The sequence below is a fragment of the Salmo trutta genome, chromosome 25 (assembly GCF_901001165.1).
Source record: "Salmo trutta chromosome 25, fSalTru1.1, whole genome shotgun sequence".
Classification (NCBI taxonomy): Eukaryota; Metazoa; Chordata; class Actinopteri; order Salmoniformes; family Salmonidae; genus Salmo; species Salmo trutta.
The window spans coordinates 27,768,511-27,784,273 of record NC_042981.1 but is presented as its reverse complement, the minus strand read 5'-3'; the positions used below and the strand labels follow the sequence as shown (position 1 = coordinate 27,784,273).

Genomic DNA, 15,763 nt, shown 5'->3' with positions numbered 1-15,763 from the left:
CATGCAGTGGAGCGGGCGACTGGTTTGGACTACTGAAACCATGATGCAATAGGGTACTACGAGTATCTTTTCAAGACTATTTTTGCGGCCAGACCTTTACGCACAACGTTTTAAAACCCAAGGAAATTGGAGCTAATGTTCTGGTTCTACCTGAACTTGTCCAATAAGAGTACTCCTTTTTGTTTTCTGTTCTGAAATCTTTTTTCCCCATTTCCTCCAACTGAACACAACTATGTTCTCTTCATAATAACAGTCATTGATAAACAATAATAAAAAGGGATGGCACTATACATAAATTGTTATTAAACAATACACACAGCCGCCCCTCAGCACAATAATATCACATACAACTGACAGTACAGAAGGGCAAAAACAAGAACCTTGACAATAAATGCAATAGTATCAGACCCGTTGCCCCTTCTCCACCATAGGGTGTTAGAGCTCAGAGTTCCACTCTGCCTTCCCTCCGTCTGTCCTGTTCTCTCACTGCAGATGGCTCGATCCCGGACCGCTACCCTGCCCCGCAGAGCTCTACCACACCAGAGCCAGGTCCCCCAGAGCCAAGACCACTCTGTCTAGTAGGGTCATTGGGTTAAAACCCCCTGAACCGGTGAAATTCATCCCTACTCCTTTCCCAGTGGCACACAAAGATAGTGTCCTTCTCCGCTACACAGTCACTCCCAGTCAGGTCACATACAGTATGGTAAAGTTCATTCACTTATAGAGAGGAAAAAAGACTTCTCCGCTACACAGTCACTCCCAGTCAGGTCACATACAGTATGGTAAAGTTCATTCACTTATAGAGAGGAAAAAAGACTTCTCCGCTACACAGTCACTCCCAGTCAGGTCACATACAGTATGGTAAAGTTCATTCACATAGAGAGGAAAAAAGACTTCTCCGCTACACAGTCACTCCCAGTCAGGTCACATACAGTATGGTAAAGTTCATTCACATAGAGAGGAAAAAAGACTTCTCCGCTACACAGTCACTCCCAGTCAGGTCACATACAGTATGGTAAAGTTCATTCACATAGAGAGGAAAAAAGACTTCTCCGCTACACAGTCACTCCCAGTCAGGTCACATACAGTATGGTAAAGTTCATTCACATAGAGAGGAAAAAAGACTTCTCCGCTACACAGTCACTCCCAGTCAGGTCACATACAGTATGGTAAAGTTCATTCACATAGAGAGGAAAAAAGACTTCTCCGCTACACAGTCACTCCCAGTCAGGTCACATACAGTATGGTAAAGTTCATTCACATAGAGAGGAAAAAAGACTTCTCCGCTACACAGTCACTCCCAGTCAGGTCACATACAGTATGGTAAAGTTCATTCACTTATAGAGAGGAAAAAAGACTTCTCCGCTACACAGTCACTCCCAGTCAGGTCACATACAGTATGGTAAAGTTCATTCACATAGAGAGGAAAAAAGACTTCTCCGCTACACAGTCACTCCCAGTCAGGTCACATACAGTATGGTAAAGTTCATTCACATAGAGAGGAAAAAAGACTTCTCCGCTACACAGTCACTCCCAGTCAGGTCACATACAGTATGGTAAAGTTCATTCACATAGAGAGGAAAAAAGACTTCTCCGCTACACAGTCACTCCCAGTCAGGTCACATACAGTATGGTAAAGTTCATTCACATAGAGAGGAAAAAAGACTTCTCCGCTACACAGTCACTCCCAGTCAGGTCACATACAGTATGGTAAAGTTCATTCACATAGAGAGGAAAAAAGACTTCTCCGCTACACAGTCACTCCCAGTCAGGTCACATACAGTATGGTAAAGTTCATTCACATAGAGAGGAAAAAAGACTTCTCCGCTACACAGTCACTCCCAGTCAGGTCACATACAGTATGGTAAAGTTCATTCACATAGAGAGGAAAAAAGACTTCTCCGCTACACAGTCACTCCCAGTCAGGTCACATACAGTATGGTAAAGTTCATTCACTTATAGAGAGGAAAAAAAGACTTCTCCGCTACACAGTCACTCCCAGTCAGGTCACATACAGTATGGTAAAGTTCATTCACTTATAGAGAGGAAAAAAGACTTCTCCGCTACACAGTCACTCCCAGTCAGGTCACATACAGTATGGTAAAGTTCATTCACATAGAGAGGAAAAAAGACTTCTCCGCTACACAGTCACTCCCAGTCAGGTCACATACAGTATGGTAAAGTTCATTCACATAGAGAGGAAAAAAGACTTCTCCGCTACACAGTCACTCCCAGTCAGGTCACATACAGTATGGTAAAGTTCATTCACATAGAGAGGAAAAAAGACTTCTCCGCTACACAGTCACTCCCAGTCAGGTCACATACAGTATGGTAAAGTTCATTCACTTATAGAGAGGAAAAAAGACTTCTCCGCTACACAGTCACTCCCAGTCAGGTCACATACAGTATGGTAAAGTTCATTCACTTATAGAGAGGAAAAAAGACTTCTCCGCTACACAGTCACTCCCAGTCAGGTCACATACAGTATGGTAAAGTTCATTCACTTATAGAGAGGAAAAAAGACTTCTCCGCTACACAGTCACTCCCAGTCAGGTCACATACAGTATGGTAAAGTTCATTCACTTATAGAGAGGAAAAAAGACTTCTCCGCTACACAGTCACTCCCAGTCAGGTCACATACAGTATGGTAAAGTTCATTCACTTATAGAGAGGAAAAAAGACTTCTCCGCTACACAGTCACTCCCAGTCAGGTCACATACAGTATGGTAAAGTTCATTCACATAGAGAGGAAAAAAGACTTCTCCGCTACACAGTCACTCCCAGTCAGGTCACATACAGTATGGTAAAGTTCATTCACATAGAGAGGAAAAAAGACTTCTCCGCTACACAGTCACTCCCAGTCAGGTCACATACAGTATGGTAAAGTTCATTCACATAGAGAGGAAAAAAGACTTCTCCGCTACACAGTCACTCCCAGTCAGGTCACATACAGTATGGTAAAGTTCATTCACATAGAGAGGAAAAAAGACTTCTCCGCTACACAGTCACTCCCAGTCAGGTCACATACAGTATGGTAAAGTTCATTCACATAGAGAGGAAAAAAGACTTCTCCGCTACACAGTCACTCCCAGTCAGGTCACATACAGTATGGTAAAGTTCATTCACATAGAGAGGAAAAAAGACTTCTCCGCTACACAGTCACTCCCAGTCAGGTCACATACAGTATGGTAAAGTTCATTCACATAGAGAGGAAAAAAGACTTCTCCGCTACACAGTCACTCCCAGTCAGGTCACATACAGTATGGTAAAGTTCATTCACATAGAGAGGAAAAAAGACTTCTCCGCTACACAGTCACTCCCAGTCAGGTCACATACAGTATGGTAAAGTTCATTCACATAGAGAGGAAAAAAGACTTCTCCGCTACACAGTCACTCCCAGTCAGGTCACATACAGTATGGTAAAGTTCATTCACATAGAGAGGAAAAAAGACTTCTCCGCTACACAGTCACTCCCAGTCAGGTCACATACAGTATGGTAAAGTTCATTCACATAGAGAGGAAAAAAGACTTCTCCGCTACACAGTCACTCCCAGTCAGGTCACATACAGTATGGTAAAGTTCATTCACATAGAGAGGAAAAAAGACTTCTCCGCTACACAGTCACTCCCAGTCAGGTCACATACAGTATGGTAAAGTTCATTCACTTATAGAGAGGAAAAAAGACTTCTCCGCTACACAGTCACTCCCAGTCAGGTCACATACAGTATGGTAAAGTTCATTCACTTATAGAGAGGAAAAAAGACTTCTCCGCTACACAGTCACTCCCAGTCAGGTCACATACAGTATGGTAAAGTTCATTCACATAGAGAGGAAAAAAGACTTCTCCGCTACACAGTCACTCCCAGTCAGGTCACATACAGTATGGTAAAGTTCATTCACATAGAGAGGAAAAAAGACTTCTCCGCTACACAGTCACTCCCAGTCAGGTCACATACAGTATGGTAAAGTTCATTCACATAGAGAGGAAAAAAGACTTCTCCGCTACACAGTCACTCCCAGTCAGGTCACATACAGTATGGTAAAGTTCATTCACATAGAGAGGAAAAAAGACTTCTCCGCTACACAGTCACTCCCAGTCAGGTCACATACAGTATGGTAAAGTTCATTCACATAGAGAGGAAAAAAGACTTCTCCGCTACACAGTCACTCCCAGTCAGGTCACATACAGTATGGTAAAGTTCATTCACATAGAGAGGAAAAAAAGACTTCTCCGCTACACAGTCACTCCCAGTCAGGTCACATACAGTATGGTAAAGTTCATTCACATAGAGAGGAAAAAAGACTTCTCCGCTACACAGTCACTCCCAGTCAGGTCACATACAGTATGGTAAAGTTCATTCACTTATAGAGAGGAAAAAAGACTTCTCCGCTACACAGTCACTCCCAGTCAGGTCACATACAGTATGGTAAAGTTCATTCACATAGAGAGGAAAAAAGACTTCTCCGCTACACAGTCACTCCCAGTCAGGTCACATACAGTATGGTAAAGTTCATTCACTTATAGAGAGGAAATAAGACTTCTCCGCTACACAGTCACTCCCAGTCAGGTCACATACAGTATGGTAAAGTTCATTCACTTATAGAGAGGAAAAAAGACTTCTCCGCTACACAGTCACTCCCAGTCAGGTCACATACAGTATGGTAAAGTTCATTCACATAGAGAGGAAAAAAGGGAGACATGAAGTAGTCAGAAAAGTACAGATGCACTTTTGTTTGAAGTATCCTCCGTATTGTTTATTTATGATGACAGCTTTAAGATGAAGCCCCCACATCCCCACCACTGGGCTGGGGAAGAACCTATTTCAGCCTTTGGTTCCAAAGAACCCCCAAAGACAAAATCCAAAAGGGTCCCTCACAAACATGGTCCAGTCAGAGGGGCTTGGATGTGGAAGAGGGTAAAACAAGGCTTAAAAAAACCCATCTTTCTCTCTTATAAATAGGGGAAGGTATGGGGGTTAGGGAAGGGGGGTGAGTCACTGGTAGCCCACTGGGCTGTCCATGAGGGGGCTGGAGTAACAGGGGTTTGGAGGGTCCTGGAGCTCTGTCTCGACAGTCTCAACCTGGTCTTCCTCCTCCTCTTGCTCCTCTCTGTCCTGGGAGCTGGCCATGGTCCCGTAGCTCTGGTGAGCAGGGGAGGGCATGGGGGTCAGGCCTAGCTCCGGCTCCAGCAACACAGATGCCACAAACAGCTGAGGGGAGAGACACAGAGAAAGAAGTGACTAATTACTAAAACGACTCATACATAGTTGTGCGCTTATTGTACAGGGATTGAGAGCGGTGTGAATGAAGAAAGGCAGGTACATTGGAGGGGGTGGTGGAGGGGGTGGAGCTTCTCTCTGCATCAGCAAAGGCACCTTCTGCTGGCTGGTCAGCAGACATCTGGTCAAACATCTGAAACACATTGGGACAGTGATAATTAAGCCATTGAGGGCCAGTGCTCTACACCCACCGGGGGGGAGGGGTCAATAATAATAATAATAATAATAATAATAATCTCTCACTGTGAAATTATAGGGATTTATCTCAAGAGCATAGCTGCACTGCCACAGCAGATGCTTAAATACCACATCTCATAAAGACATAGCCCATGGTCGAGGTACTTAGGCTTAATAAATTACATTGCATAGAGTTTGTCAAAAACTACGGCTCTGCTAGCCCTAACACCAGTACAGCACTATGTCCCATTGTTCATACTATCGCTGACCTGGTAGCTTGATGACTTGTCAGGCTGTTTCCTAAGGCATAGGCCAAAGAGGGAGAAGACAAGGCAGGAGACCAGCGACACAAAGGTGAAGAGGGTGATGGGATGCATTGGGCCTGGAGCACAAGAGAAGAACCACAATCAAGGCCACATCACCATATATGACGACTAGCAGCCACTAAGTTATGTCTGACTAACAGTGGGTAACCCACATGTATCGGTCTGTTTGATAGGCTATGGTAACAGGAACCAGGAAGTACCCAGCCTGAGCACAGAGAAGAACAGGAGCCAGAACATGCAGAGGATGGGCGCCACGATGACCTGGCTGATGGCTGCAGTGTGGATGCGCTGGTTGAGGTTGGTGGGCACGTAGGCATAGTAGATGTTGTAACGGTCCACCATGTGTTTCAGGATCAGGTAGAGCAGCCCTGAGAGACAGACATACACAGAGCTGACTGATGAGGACATAACGCAGCCAATCACCTATTGTAAAATGCTAACTTCAGTCTAAAGCATAGTTGAGGTCAATTAAACTCCCATTCCTGTCGGCTGACTTCGGAATTTACTAGAATTTAGATGGAATTGACCCCAACTCCGGGCTACAGAGTGAATAACAGGTTAAAGACAGCATGCAGGGGAGCCCAGGCCTGGTACAATGTGGAAGGCAGGTGTCAAGGCATGGAGAGTAGCAGTAAATAAAGGAGAGTAGCAGTAAATAAAGGAGAGTAGTAGTAAATAAAGGAGAGTAGTAGTAAATAAAGGAGAGTAGTAGTAAATAAAGGAGAGTAGCAGCAGCAGTAAATAAAGGAGAGTAGTAGTAAATAAAGGAGAGTAGCAGCAGCAGTAAATAAAGGAGAGTAGTAGTAAATAAAGGAGAGTAGCAGCAGCAGTAAATAAAGGAGAGTAGCAGCAGCAGTAAATAAAGGAGAGTAGCAGTAAATAAAGGAGAGTAGCAGTAAATAAAGGAGAGTAGCAGTAAATAAAGGAGAGTAGCAGCAACAGTAAATAAAGGAGAGTAGTAGTAAATAAAGGAGAGTAGCAGTAAATAAAGGAGAGTAGCAGCAGCAGTAAATAAAGGAGAGTAGTAGTAAATAAAGGAGAGTAGCAGCAGCAGTAAATAAAGGAGAGTAGTAGTAAATAAAGGAGAGTAGTAGTAAATAAAGGAGAGTAGCAGCAGCAGTAAATAAAGGAGAGTAGCAGCAGTAGTAAATAAAGGAGAGTAGCAGTAAATAAAGGAGAGTAGCAGCAGCAGTAAATAAAGGAGAGTAGCAGCAGCAGTAAATAAAGGAGAGTAGCAGCAGCAGTAAATAAAGGAGAGTAGTAGTAAATAAAGGAGAGTAGCAGCAGCAGTAAATAAAGGAGAGTAGCAGTAAATAAAGGAAAGTAGCAGTAAATAAAGGAGAGTAGCAGTAAATAAAGGAGAGTAGCAGTAAATAAAGGAGAGTAGCAGCAGCAGTAAATAAAGGAGAGCAGCAGTAAATAAAGGAGAGTAGTAGTAAATAAAGGAGAGTAGCAGTAAATAAAGGAGAGTAGCAGTAAATAAAGGAGAGTAGCAGTAAATAAAGGAGAGTAGCAGTAAATAAAGGATAAGTAGCAGTAAATAAAGGAGAGTAGCAGTAAATAAAGGAGAGTAGCAGCAAATAAAGGAGAGTAGCAGCAAATAAAGGAGAGTAGCAGCAAATAAAGGAGAGTAGCAGCAAATAAAGGAGAGTAGCAGCAAATAAAGGAGAGTAGCAGCAAATAAAGGAGAGTAGCAGTAAATAAAGGAGAGTAGCAGCAGCAGTAAATAAAGGAGAGTAGCAGCAGTAGTAAATAAAGGAGAGTAGCAGTAAATAAAGGAGAGTAGCAGTAAATAAAGGAGAGTAGCAGTAAATAAAGGAGAGTAGTAGTAAATAAAGGAGAGTAGCAGTAAATAAAGGAGAGTAGCAGTAAATAAAGGAGAGTAGCAGTAAATAAAGGAGAGTAGCAGCAGCAGTAAATAAAGGAGAGTAGCAGCAGCAGTAAATAAAGGAGAGTAGCAGCAACAGTAAATAAAGGAGAGTAGTAGTAAATAAAGGAGAGTAGCAGTAAATAAAGGAGAGTAGCAGCAGCAGTAAATAAAGGAGAGTAGTAGTAAATAAAGGAGAGTAGCAGTAAATAAAGGAGAGTAGTAGTAAATAAAAGAGAGTAGCGGCTCTGGGCAGAGACAGAAGTGGAGTGGGCGTCTGGCTCACAACTCGCTGTGCCTGAGAGTCTGGAACTACAGCACATACACTTCAGTCTGCACCAGGCTGGCAGCAGAGGTGACCAAGGTTACAGTAGCAGGAGAGAGGCTCCCACTGAGCACACACACAGGAAGGAGACACACACACAGGAAGGAGGTGAGAAGCAAAGACAAGCGTGCTTCTTTAGCCTACACACACACACACACGCACTCACCAAAGGGCATGATGATGGGACAGGTGATACTGTAAGTCATGCTAACAGCATAGATGCACATGGTCCAGGCGTACTCCAGACCAAACTGGAACTCATAGGCCTGGCTCTGGAGATAAAAAACATAAAATATATATAAAAAAATGGTTATTTGACAAATCAAAGATGCACACAAATAATACAGTGAAATACTGCTCCTGTCACCCGTTTGACGTGGATGCGCTCGGCCCCGGGCTTGGCCAAGCAGAGACGCAGAGCATACACCATCAGAGCTGGGATACGCAGCAGCTCCATGGCCGTGCCGATCAGGCTGGACGTGATCACGTAGTTCACAAAGAACGCGCCGTTATCAGGCAGGAACACACACCTGTACACAGAGGAGACATATCTTAGAAGTGTGTTTGCCATGGTAGTTCTGTCAGAGCTAGCTAAGCAGATGGCACCATAGCAGTAGAGGGCTGGACAATTAGACTTACTCCAATTTAACATACTTGTCTTCCAGGAAGTTGACATCAAACAGCCACCTGAAGAACAGATCCAGACTAGGGCAAAAAGAGAGGAAAGAAGCACAGGTACATTAGAGTAGAAGCACAGGATCATACGCAATCTCTGTAAAGTTCATAGCAGTGAGCGATAAGTGGTCTGTTACATGTATGTTCCTATATCCATACCTGGAGAGACCCAGCGAGGGCAGGATGATCACCATGAACACCAGCAGCACAAAGCACTTGTGCATGGTGATCTGGTTCTCACTGGATCTAAAGGACACCACAACATGGACCACATCACAACAGAGGACATGCAGTTACAAAGCACATGTTTTGGACACTTAGTACATGTTAGAATATGAAATCATTTCAGGAGACAGAACACTAATGACAGAAGCTCACGCAAACACAATCACACACACAACATTCAAAAAGCAACATCTCACATAATGAATGATTCCATTTCAAATGCAAACAACTTAGTGGGCTCATTACCACGAGCAGCACCTTTCACAATAACAGTAAACATTTGATTTGAATTAAGTCCTTCACAATATATGGGTGGGTGGTGGGGGTGGTTATGTAAAGAGACAGTGCTCATAGGTGCAGTGTGAGGTTGTCTCCTCCGGATGCAGAGCTATTCTGCTCCTCAGTGCATCGTGACCACTTTGCATTATCTCCACAGAAAAATCGCTATGACAACCTGACTAGAAAAGTAATGCAGGCAAACAGAGCACACATACAGTGAGACAGAGAGACAGAGAGAGAGACAGAGAGAAAAAAAACAGTGAGAGGTGTGTAATTGTGTCGAGAAGACAGACAAAAAACACATGAAGAGGGTCTGAGGAAGATGAATAAAGTGTTTTGTCTTTTCAGGGACAGAAGTGGGCCTTGGGTTGAGCAGTATCTGCTCGGGCCCGCAGCAGTGCAATACTCTACCTGGTCCAGTGAGACTCGAAGAAGGCTGAGTAATAGACTATGAAGGGCAGCAGGACAGAGAACGCCCAGAGCAAGAGAGTAGGGAAGAACTGAGTGATGATCGGGCTCTATGGGGAGAAACCAAAACCTCATGAGTTCCTCATGCTATATATGTCATTCTGGAAATACTGAGTTTATTTGCTTTTGTACAGCAAAACCACCCCATTAGGACCATTCAAGCACTGTAATTTAGGAATTAACTGACTCTCAGGCTGTCCACAGGCCGGGTGACGTTGAACTTGTCCATGGTGTTGACGATGATGGCGGGAGTGGTGAGGAAGAAGAGGATGAGGAAGAGGAGGATGTTGAGCAGGACGCAGCGGAGCCACCAGCGGGAGCCACACACTGAGAGGTTCTCCCTGGAGACACAAAGGTAAAAACATGGAGGTCACTGATCTATCCTGATGGACGGCTGACATGACAGACCTCTCCACGTCATGTCTCTGCTAATCTGTACTACTGTTTATATCCACAAAGTATAAATACAACAAAAACAACCCTTAACGTGGGAGGGAATAACAAACACCACACTGGAGTGGATAACAGGTTGGATACAGCACACTCGAGTGCTCCGTTTTAATGAAGGAAAACACAGTCAGTTAGTCAGTCAATCACTGGTCGACCCCAGAGCCTGTGACACCACCAGGGAGCACTCCCTCCGCACAAACAGCCAATGCAGCATGAAGCACAGTGAGCACCGCTTGGCGGGGCTGTCTCATTGGCTAATCCCCCCCATACATACAGTTGAAGTCGGAAGTTTACATACACCTTAGCCAAATACATTTAAACTTAGTTTTTCACAATTCCTGACATTTAATCCTAGTAAAAATTGTCTTAGGTCAGTTAGGATCACCACTTCATTTTAAGAATGTGAAATGTCAGAAAAATAGTAGAGAGAATGATTTATTTCAGCTTTTGTTTCTTTCATCACATTCCCAGTGGGTCAGAAGTTTACAAACTCAATTAGTATTTGGTAGCATTGCCTTTAAATTGTTTAACTTGGGTCAAACGTTGTGGGTAACAAGCTTCCCACAATAAGTTGGGTGAATTTTGGCCCATTCCTCCTGACAGAGCTGGTGTAACTGAGTCAGGTTTGTAGGCCTCCTTGCTCGCACACACTTTTTCAGTTCTGCCCACAAATGTTCTATAGGATTGAGGTCAGGGCTTTGTGATGGCCACTCCAACACCTTGACTTTGTTGTCCTCAAGCCATTTTGCCACAACTTTGGAAGTATGCTGGTGTCATTGTCCATTTAGAAGACCCATTTGCGACCAAGCTTTAACTTCCTGACTGATGTCTTGAGATGTTGCTTCAATATAGCCATATAATTTTCCCTCCTCATGATGCCATCTATTTTGTGAAGTGCACCAGTCCCTCCTGCAGCAAACTACCCCCACAACATGATGCTGCCACCCCCATGCTTCACGGTTGGAATGGTGTTCTTCGGCTTGCAAGCCTCCCCCTTTTTCCTCCAAACATAACAATGGTCATTAAGGCCAAACAGTTCTATTTTTGTTTCATCAGACCAGAGGACATTTGTAAAGGAGAGTAGCAGCAGTAAATAAAGGAGAGTAGCAGCAGTGTGCAGTTGCAAGCCGTAGTCTGGCTTTTTTTAATGGCGGTTTTGGAGCAGTGGCTTCTTCCTTGTTGAGCGGCCTTTCAGGTTTTTTTAAAATCACCTTTATTTAACCAGGTAGGCTAGTTGAGAACAAGTTCTCATTTGCAACTGCGACCTGGCCAAGATAAAGCATAGCAGTTCCACATATACAACAGCAGAGTTACACATGGAATAAACAAAACATACAGTCAATAATACAGAAGAAAAAAAAGAAAACTAAAAGTCTATATACAGTGAGTGCAAATGAAGTAAGGGAGTTAAGGCAATAAATAGGCCATGGTGGCAAAGTAATTACAATATAGCAATTAAACACTGGAATGGTAGATGTGCAAGTAGAGATACTGGAGTGCAAAGGAGCAAGATAAATACAGTATGGGGATGAGGTAGTTGGATGGGCTGTTTACAGATTGGCTATGTACAGGTGCAGTGATCTGTGAGCTGCTCTGACAGCTGGTGCTTAAAGCTAGTGAGGGAGATATGAGTCTCCAGCTTCAGAGATTTTTGCAGTTCGTTCCAGTCATTGGCAGCAGAGAACTGGAAGGAAAGGCGGCCAAAGGGTGAATTGGCTTTGGGAGTGACCAGTGAGATATACCTGCTGGAGTGTGTGCTACGAGTAGGTGCTGCTATGGTGACCAGTGAGCTGAGATAAGGCGGGGCTTTACCTAGCAGAGACTTGTAGATGACCTGAAGCCATTGGGTTTGGCGACGAGAGTGAAGCAAGGGCCAGCCAACGAGAGCGTACAGGTTGCAGTGGTGGGTAGTATATGGGGCTTTGGTGACAAAACGGATGGCACTGTGATAGACTGCACCCAATTTGCTGAGTAGAGTGTTGGAGGCTGTTTAGTAAATGACATCGCCGAAGTCGAGGATCGGTAGGATGGTCAGTTTTACGAGGGTATGTTTGGCAGCATGAGTGAAGGATGCTCTGTTGCGAAATAGGAAGCCGATTCTAGATTTAATTTTGGATTGGAGATGCTTAATATGAGTCTGGAAGGAGAGTTTACAGTCTAACCAGTTACCTAGGTATTTGTAGTTATCCACATATTCTAAGTCAGAGCTGTCCTGAGTAGTGATGCTGGACGGGCAGGCAGGTGCAGGCAGTGATCGGTTGAAGAGCATGCATTTAGTTTTACTTGCATTTAAGAGCAGTTGGAGGCCTTGGAAGGAGAGTTGTATGGCATTGAAGCTCATCTGGAGGTTAGTTAACACAGTGTCCAACGAAGGGCCAGATGTATACAGAATGGTGTCATCTGCGTAGAGGTGGATCAAAGAATCACCAGCAGCAAGAGCGACATCATTGATGTATACAGAGAAGAGAGTCGGCCCGAGAATTGAACCCTGTGGCACCCCCATAGAGACTGCAAGAGGTCTGGACAACAGGCCCTCCGATTTGACACACTGAACTCTATCAGAGAAGTAGTTGGTAAACCAGGCAAGGCAATCATTTGAGAAACCAAGGCTGTTGAGTCTGCCAATAAGAATGTGGTGATTGACAGAGTCGAAAGCCTTGGCACGGCTGCACAGTAATGTCCCTTATTGACGGCGGTTATGATATCATTTAGGACCTTGAGCGTGGCTGAGGTGCAACCATGACCAGCTCTGAAACCAGATTGCATAGCGGAGAAGGTACGATGGGATTCGAAGTGGTCGATAATCTGTTTGTTAAGTTGGCTTTCGAAGACCTTAGAAGGTTATGTCGATATAGGACTCGTTTTAATGTGGACATAGATACTTTTGTACCCGTTTCCTCCAGCATCTTCACAAGGTCCTTTGATGTTGTTCTGGGATTGATTTGCACTTTTTGCACCAAAGTATGTTCATGTCTCCTTCCTGAGTGGTATGACGGCTGCGTGGTCCCATGGTATTTATACTTCCGTACAATTGCTTGTACAGATGAACGTGGTACCTTCAGGCGTTTGGAAATTGCTCCCAAGGATGAACCAGACTTGTGGAGGTCACCAATTTGTTTTTCTGAGGTCTTGGCTGATTTCTTTAGATTTTCCCATGATGTCAAGCAAAGAGGCACTGAGTTTGAAGGTAGGCCTTGAAATACATCCACACCTCCAATTGACTCAAATTATGTAAATTACATTTAAGTCATTTAGCAGACAAGAGCGACTTACAAATTGGTGCATTCACCTTAAGATATCCAGTGGAACAACCACTTTACAATAGTGCATCTAAATCTTTTGGGGGGGGGGGGGTTAGAAGGATTACTTTATCCTATCCCAGGTATTCCTTAAAGAGGTGGGGTTTCAGGTGTCTTCGGAAGGTGGTGATTGACTCCGCTGTCCTGGCGTCGTGAGGGAGCTTGTTCCACCATTGGGGTGCCAGAGCAGCGAACAGTTTTGACTGGCCTGAGCGGGAACTGTGCTTCCTCAGAGGTAGGGAGGCGAGCAGGCCAGAGGTGGATGAACGCAGTGCCCTTGTTTGGGTGTAGGGCCTGATCAGAGCCTGAAGGTACGGAGGTGCCGTTCCCCTCACAGCTCCGTAGGCAAGCACCATGGACTTGTAGCGGATGCGAGCTTCAACTGGAAGCCAGTGGAGAGAGCGGAGGAGCGGGGTGACGTGAGAGAACTTGGGAAGGTTGAACACCAGACGGGCTGCGGCGTTCTGGATGAGTTGTAGGGGTTTAATGGCACAGGCAGGGAGCCCAGCCAACAGCGAGTTGCAGTAATCCAGACGGGAGATGACAAGTGCCTGGACTAGGACCTGCGCCGCTTCCTGTGTGAGGCAGGGTCGTACTCTGCGAATGTTTTAGAGCATGAACCTACAGGATCGGGTCACCGCCTTGATGTTAGTGGAACCACTCCACATTAGCCTAACAAATTAGCCTAACAGAAGCTTCTAAAGCCATGACATCATTTTCTGGAATTTTCCAAGCTGTTTAAAGGCACAGTCAACTTAGTGTATGTAAACTTCTGACCCACTGGAATTGTGATACAGTGAATTATAAGTGAAATGATCTGTTTGTAAACATTTGTTGGAAAAATCACTTGTGTCATGCACTCAGTAGATGTCCTAATCAACTTGCCAAAACTATAGTTTGTTAACAAGGAATTTGTGGAGTGGTTGAAAAATGAGTTTTAATGACTCCAACCTAATTGTATGTAAACTTCTGACTTCAACTGTATGTGACCTCATAGGGGCTGATGGTTATCACTTCGTTTTATATCTCAAATGGACTTTAAAACACGTTCTAAGACATCCCACACAACTATCATTCTAAAATCCATCTAAATTGGTTAAATTGTTGAATGTCCCTCTTGTAAGAGTAAGTAAAGTAACACAGATTAACGACCTGCAATTGATTTTCAAAGGTGATTTACAGTATGCTTGAGCCGTCAAACGGTGAGCTCAATCTGTGCAAACGTCTTTGGAAGCCTGTTACTAGCGCTGACCTTTCTGATAGCTACTTATTGAGGGAAAAAAATTGCTTACTATGACTGGGATACGCCGTTGTCTCTCTTTGCTACTGACTGTAATACTAATTGCTAATGCACTAACTAAGTCGCTCTGGATAATAGTGTCTTCTAAATGACAAATCTAAATATAAAAATGCAGGGTAACGCTCGTTAACGTGCGTCAGTTTCAAATCCCGTACGGTATATTTTAACTCACCTATCAGGTAAGATAAAGCTACTAAATAGTTTGATAACTTAACCAATGGGAGGGAGTTTCTAGTCATTATCTGCTTTAGATAACCTCTCACTCACCAGATGATGTCACTTGGTGCCGGGGCGTAGTCTACACACCACCTGTGAGACTGAACTACCGTGGTGATGCTTGACTGCTGGGGTTTCTGACGGCAACGGACCCGGCTATAGTCCTTGACAATACTGCGGAGAGAAACAACACACAGACAAAGTCATCACACAAAACAGGCAGACACACACTCATTAACATATTCAATCAAACCCTGTAATGGGAAAGTAAAACATATAATTTGGCACTCCAGGCATGCACTGCAGGAAACTGCAGTACAGTGCATTACCATGGTCACTCAGAGGTCAGGGGTCATAGTTTACTCACACAGCAGTCATCCTTTCATCCCGAAAGGTCACAAAGGCTATGCCCAGCCTCATGAGCGAGATGCGATGCTTCTCTGCATTAAACTCATCAGTCAGTTTCTCCTCTAACTCACTGTAGTACTGCTCTGCATCCACCTGCAAAGAGTTGAAAATATAGATTAGCTACATACCGGTATTATTAATCAAGTCTTGTTGTATCCCTTATTGTATTTCAATTCAGACAGACGAGGAATCCCGTTGCTACTCAAATCTAGTTTAGTTTTTTAGTGCCATCCAGTGGCAAAATGCAATCAATGCAACATAATTACTATGACCAAGATTCACTGTAATATTTCTGTTACAAATGCACCTGCTCAAAGCCACACACGTCACAGCAGAAGATGGTAGAACAGGGGTGGGTCTTAATCATGATCTTCCCCTCCTTCTGGGACATAGTGGCAAAATACAGCCTTCCTTTCATCGCCTTCCGTCTGAAACACAACAACTAAAATCTGCACAAAACCACAAAAAA

At 44.1% G+C, this 15,763-nt stretch overlaps 1 protein-coding gene across 11 annotated transcripts in view; it reads right to left on the bottom strand.

Moving 5' to 3' along the window:
• Positions 1 to 215: 215 nt before the first annotated feature.
• Positions 216 to 15,763, bottom strand: part of LOC115162301 (calcium permeable stress-gated cation channel 1) — an 83,576-nt gene continuing 68,028 nt past the window's right edge. For 9 of the 11 annotated variants that reach the window (XM_029713473.1, XM_029713475.1, XM_029713472.1 and 6 more), the window contains 13 exons: positions 15,602 to 15,722; positions 15,254 to 15,387; positions 14,938 to 15,060; positions 9,809 to 9,962; positions 9,565 to 9,671; positions 8,809 to 8,895; positions 8,614 to 8,679; positions 8,342 to 8,504; positions 8,141 to 8,246; positions 5,983 to 6,150; positions 5,726 to 5,838; positions 5,323 to 5,412; positions 216 to 5,210 (listed from right to left, as the gene is read on the bottom strand). In XM_029713473.1, the coding sequence (XP_029569333.1) occupies positions 4,995 to 5,210; positions 5,323 to 5,412; positions 5,726 to 5,838; positions 5,983 to 6,150; positions 8,141 to 8,246; positions 8,342 to 8,504; positions 8,614 to 8,679; positions 8,809 to 8,895; positions 9,565 to 9,671; positions 9,809 to 9,962; positions 14,938 to 15,060; positions 15,254 to 15,387; positions 15,602 to 15,722 (1,648 nt within the window). In that variant the 3' untranslated portion in view covers positions 216 to 4,994. Of the gene's footprint in view, positions 5,211 to 5,322; positions 5,413 to 5,725; positions 5,839 to 5,934; positions 6,151 to 8,140; positions 8,247 to 8,341; positions 8,505 to 8,613; positions 8,680 to 8,808; positions 8,896 to 9,564; positions 9,672 to 9,808; positions 9,963 to 14,937; positions 15,061 to 15,253; positions 15,388 to 15,601; positions 15,723 to 15,763 lie in introns of those variants that run through there. The other 2 variants (XM_029713477.1, XM_029713481.1) reach the window with 2 other exon arrangements.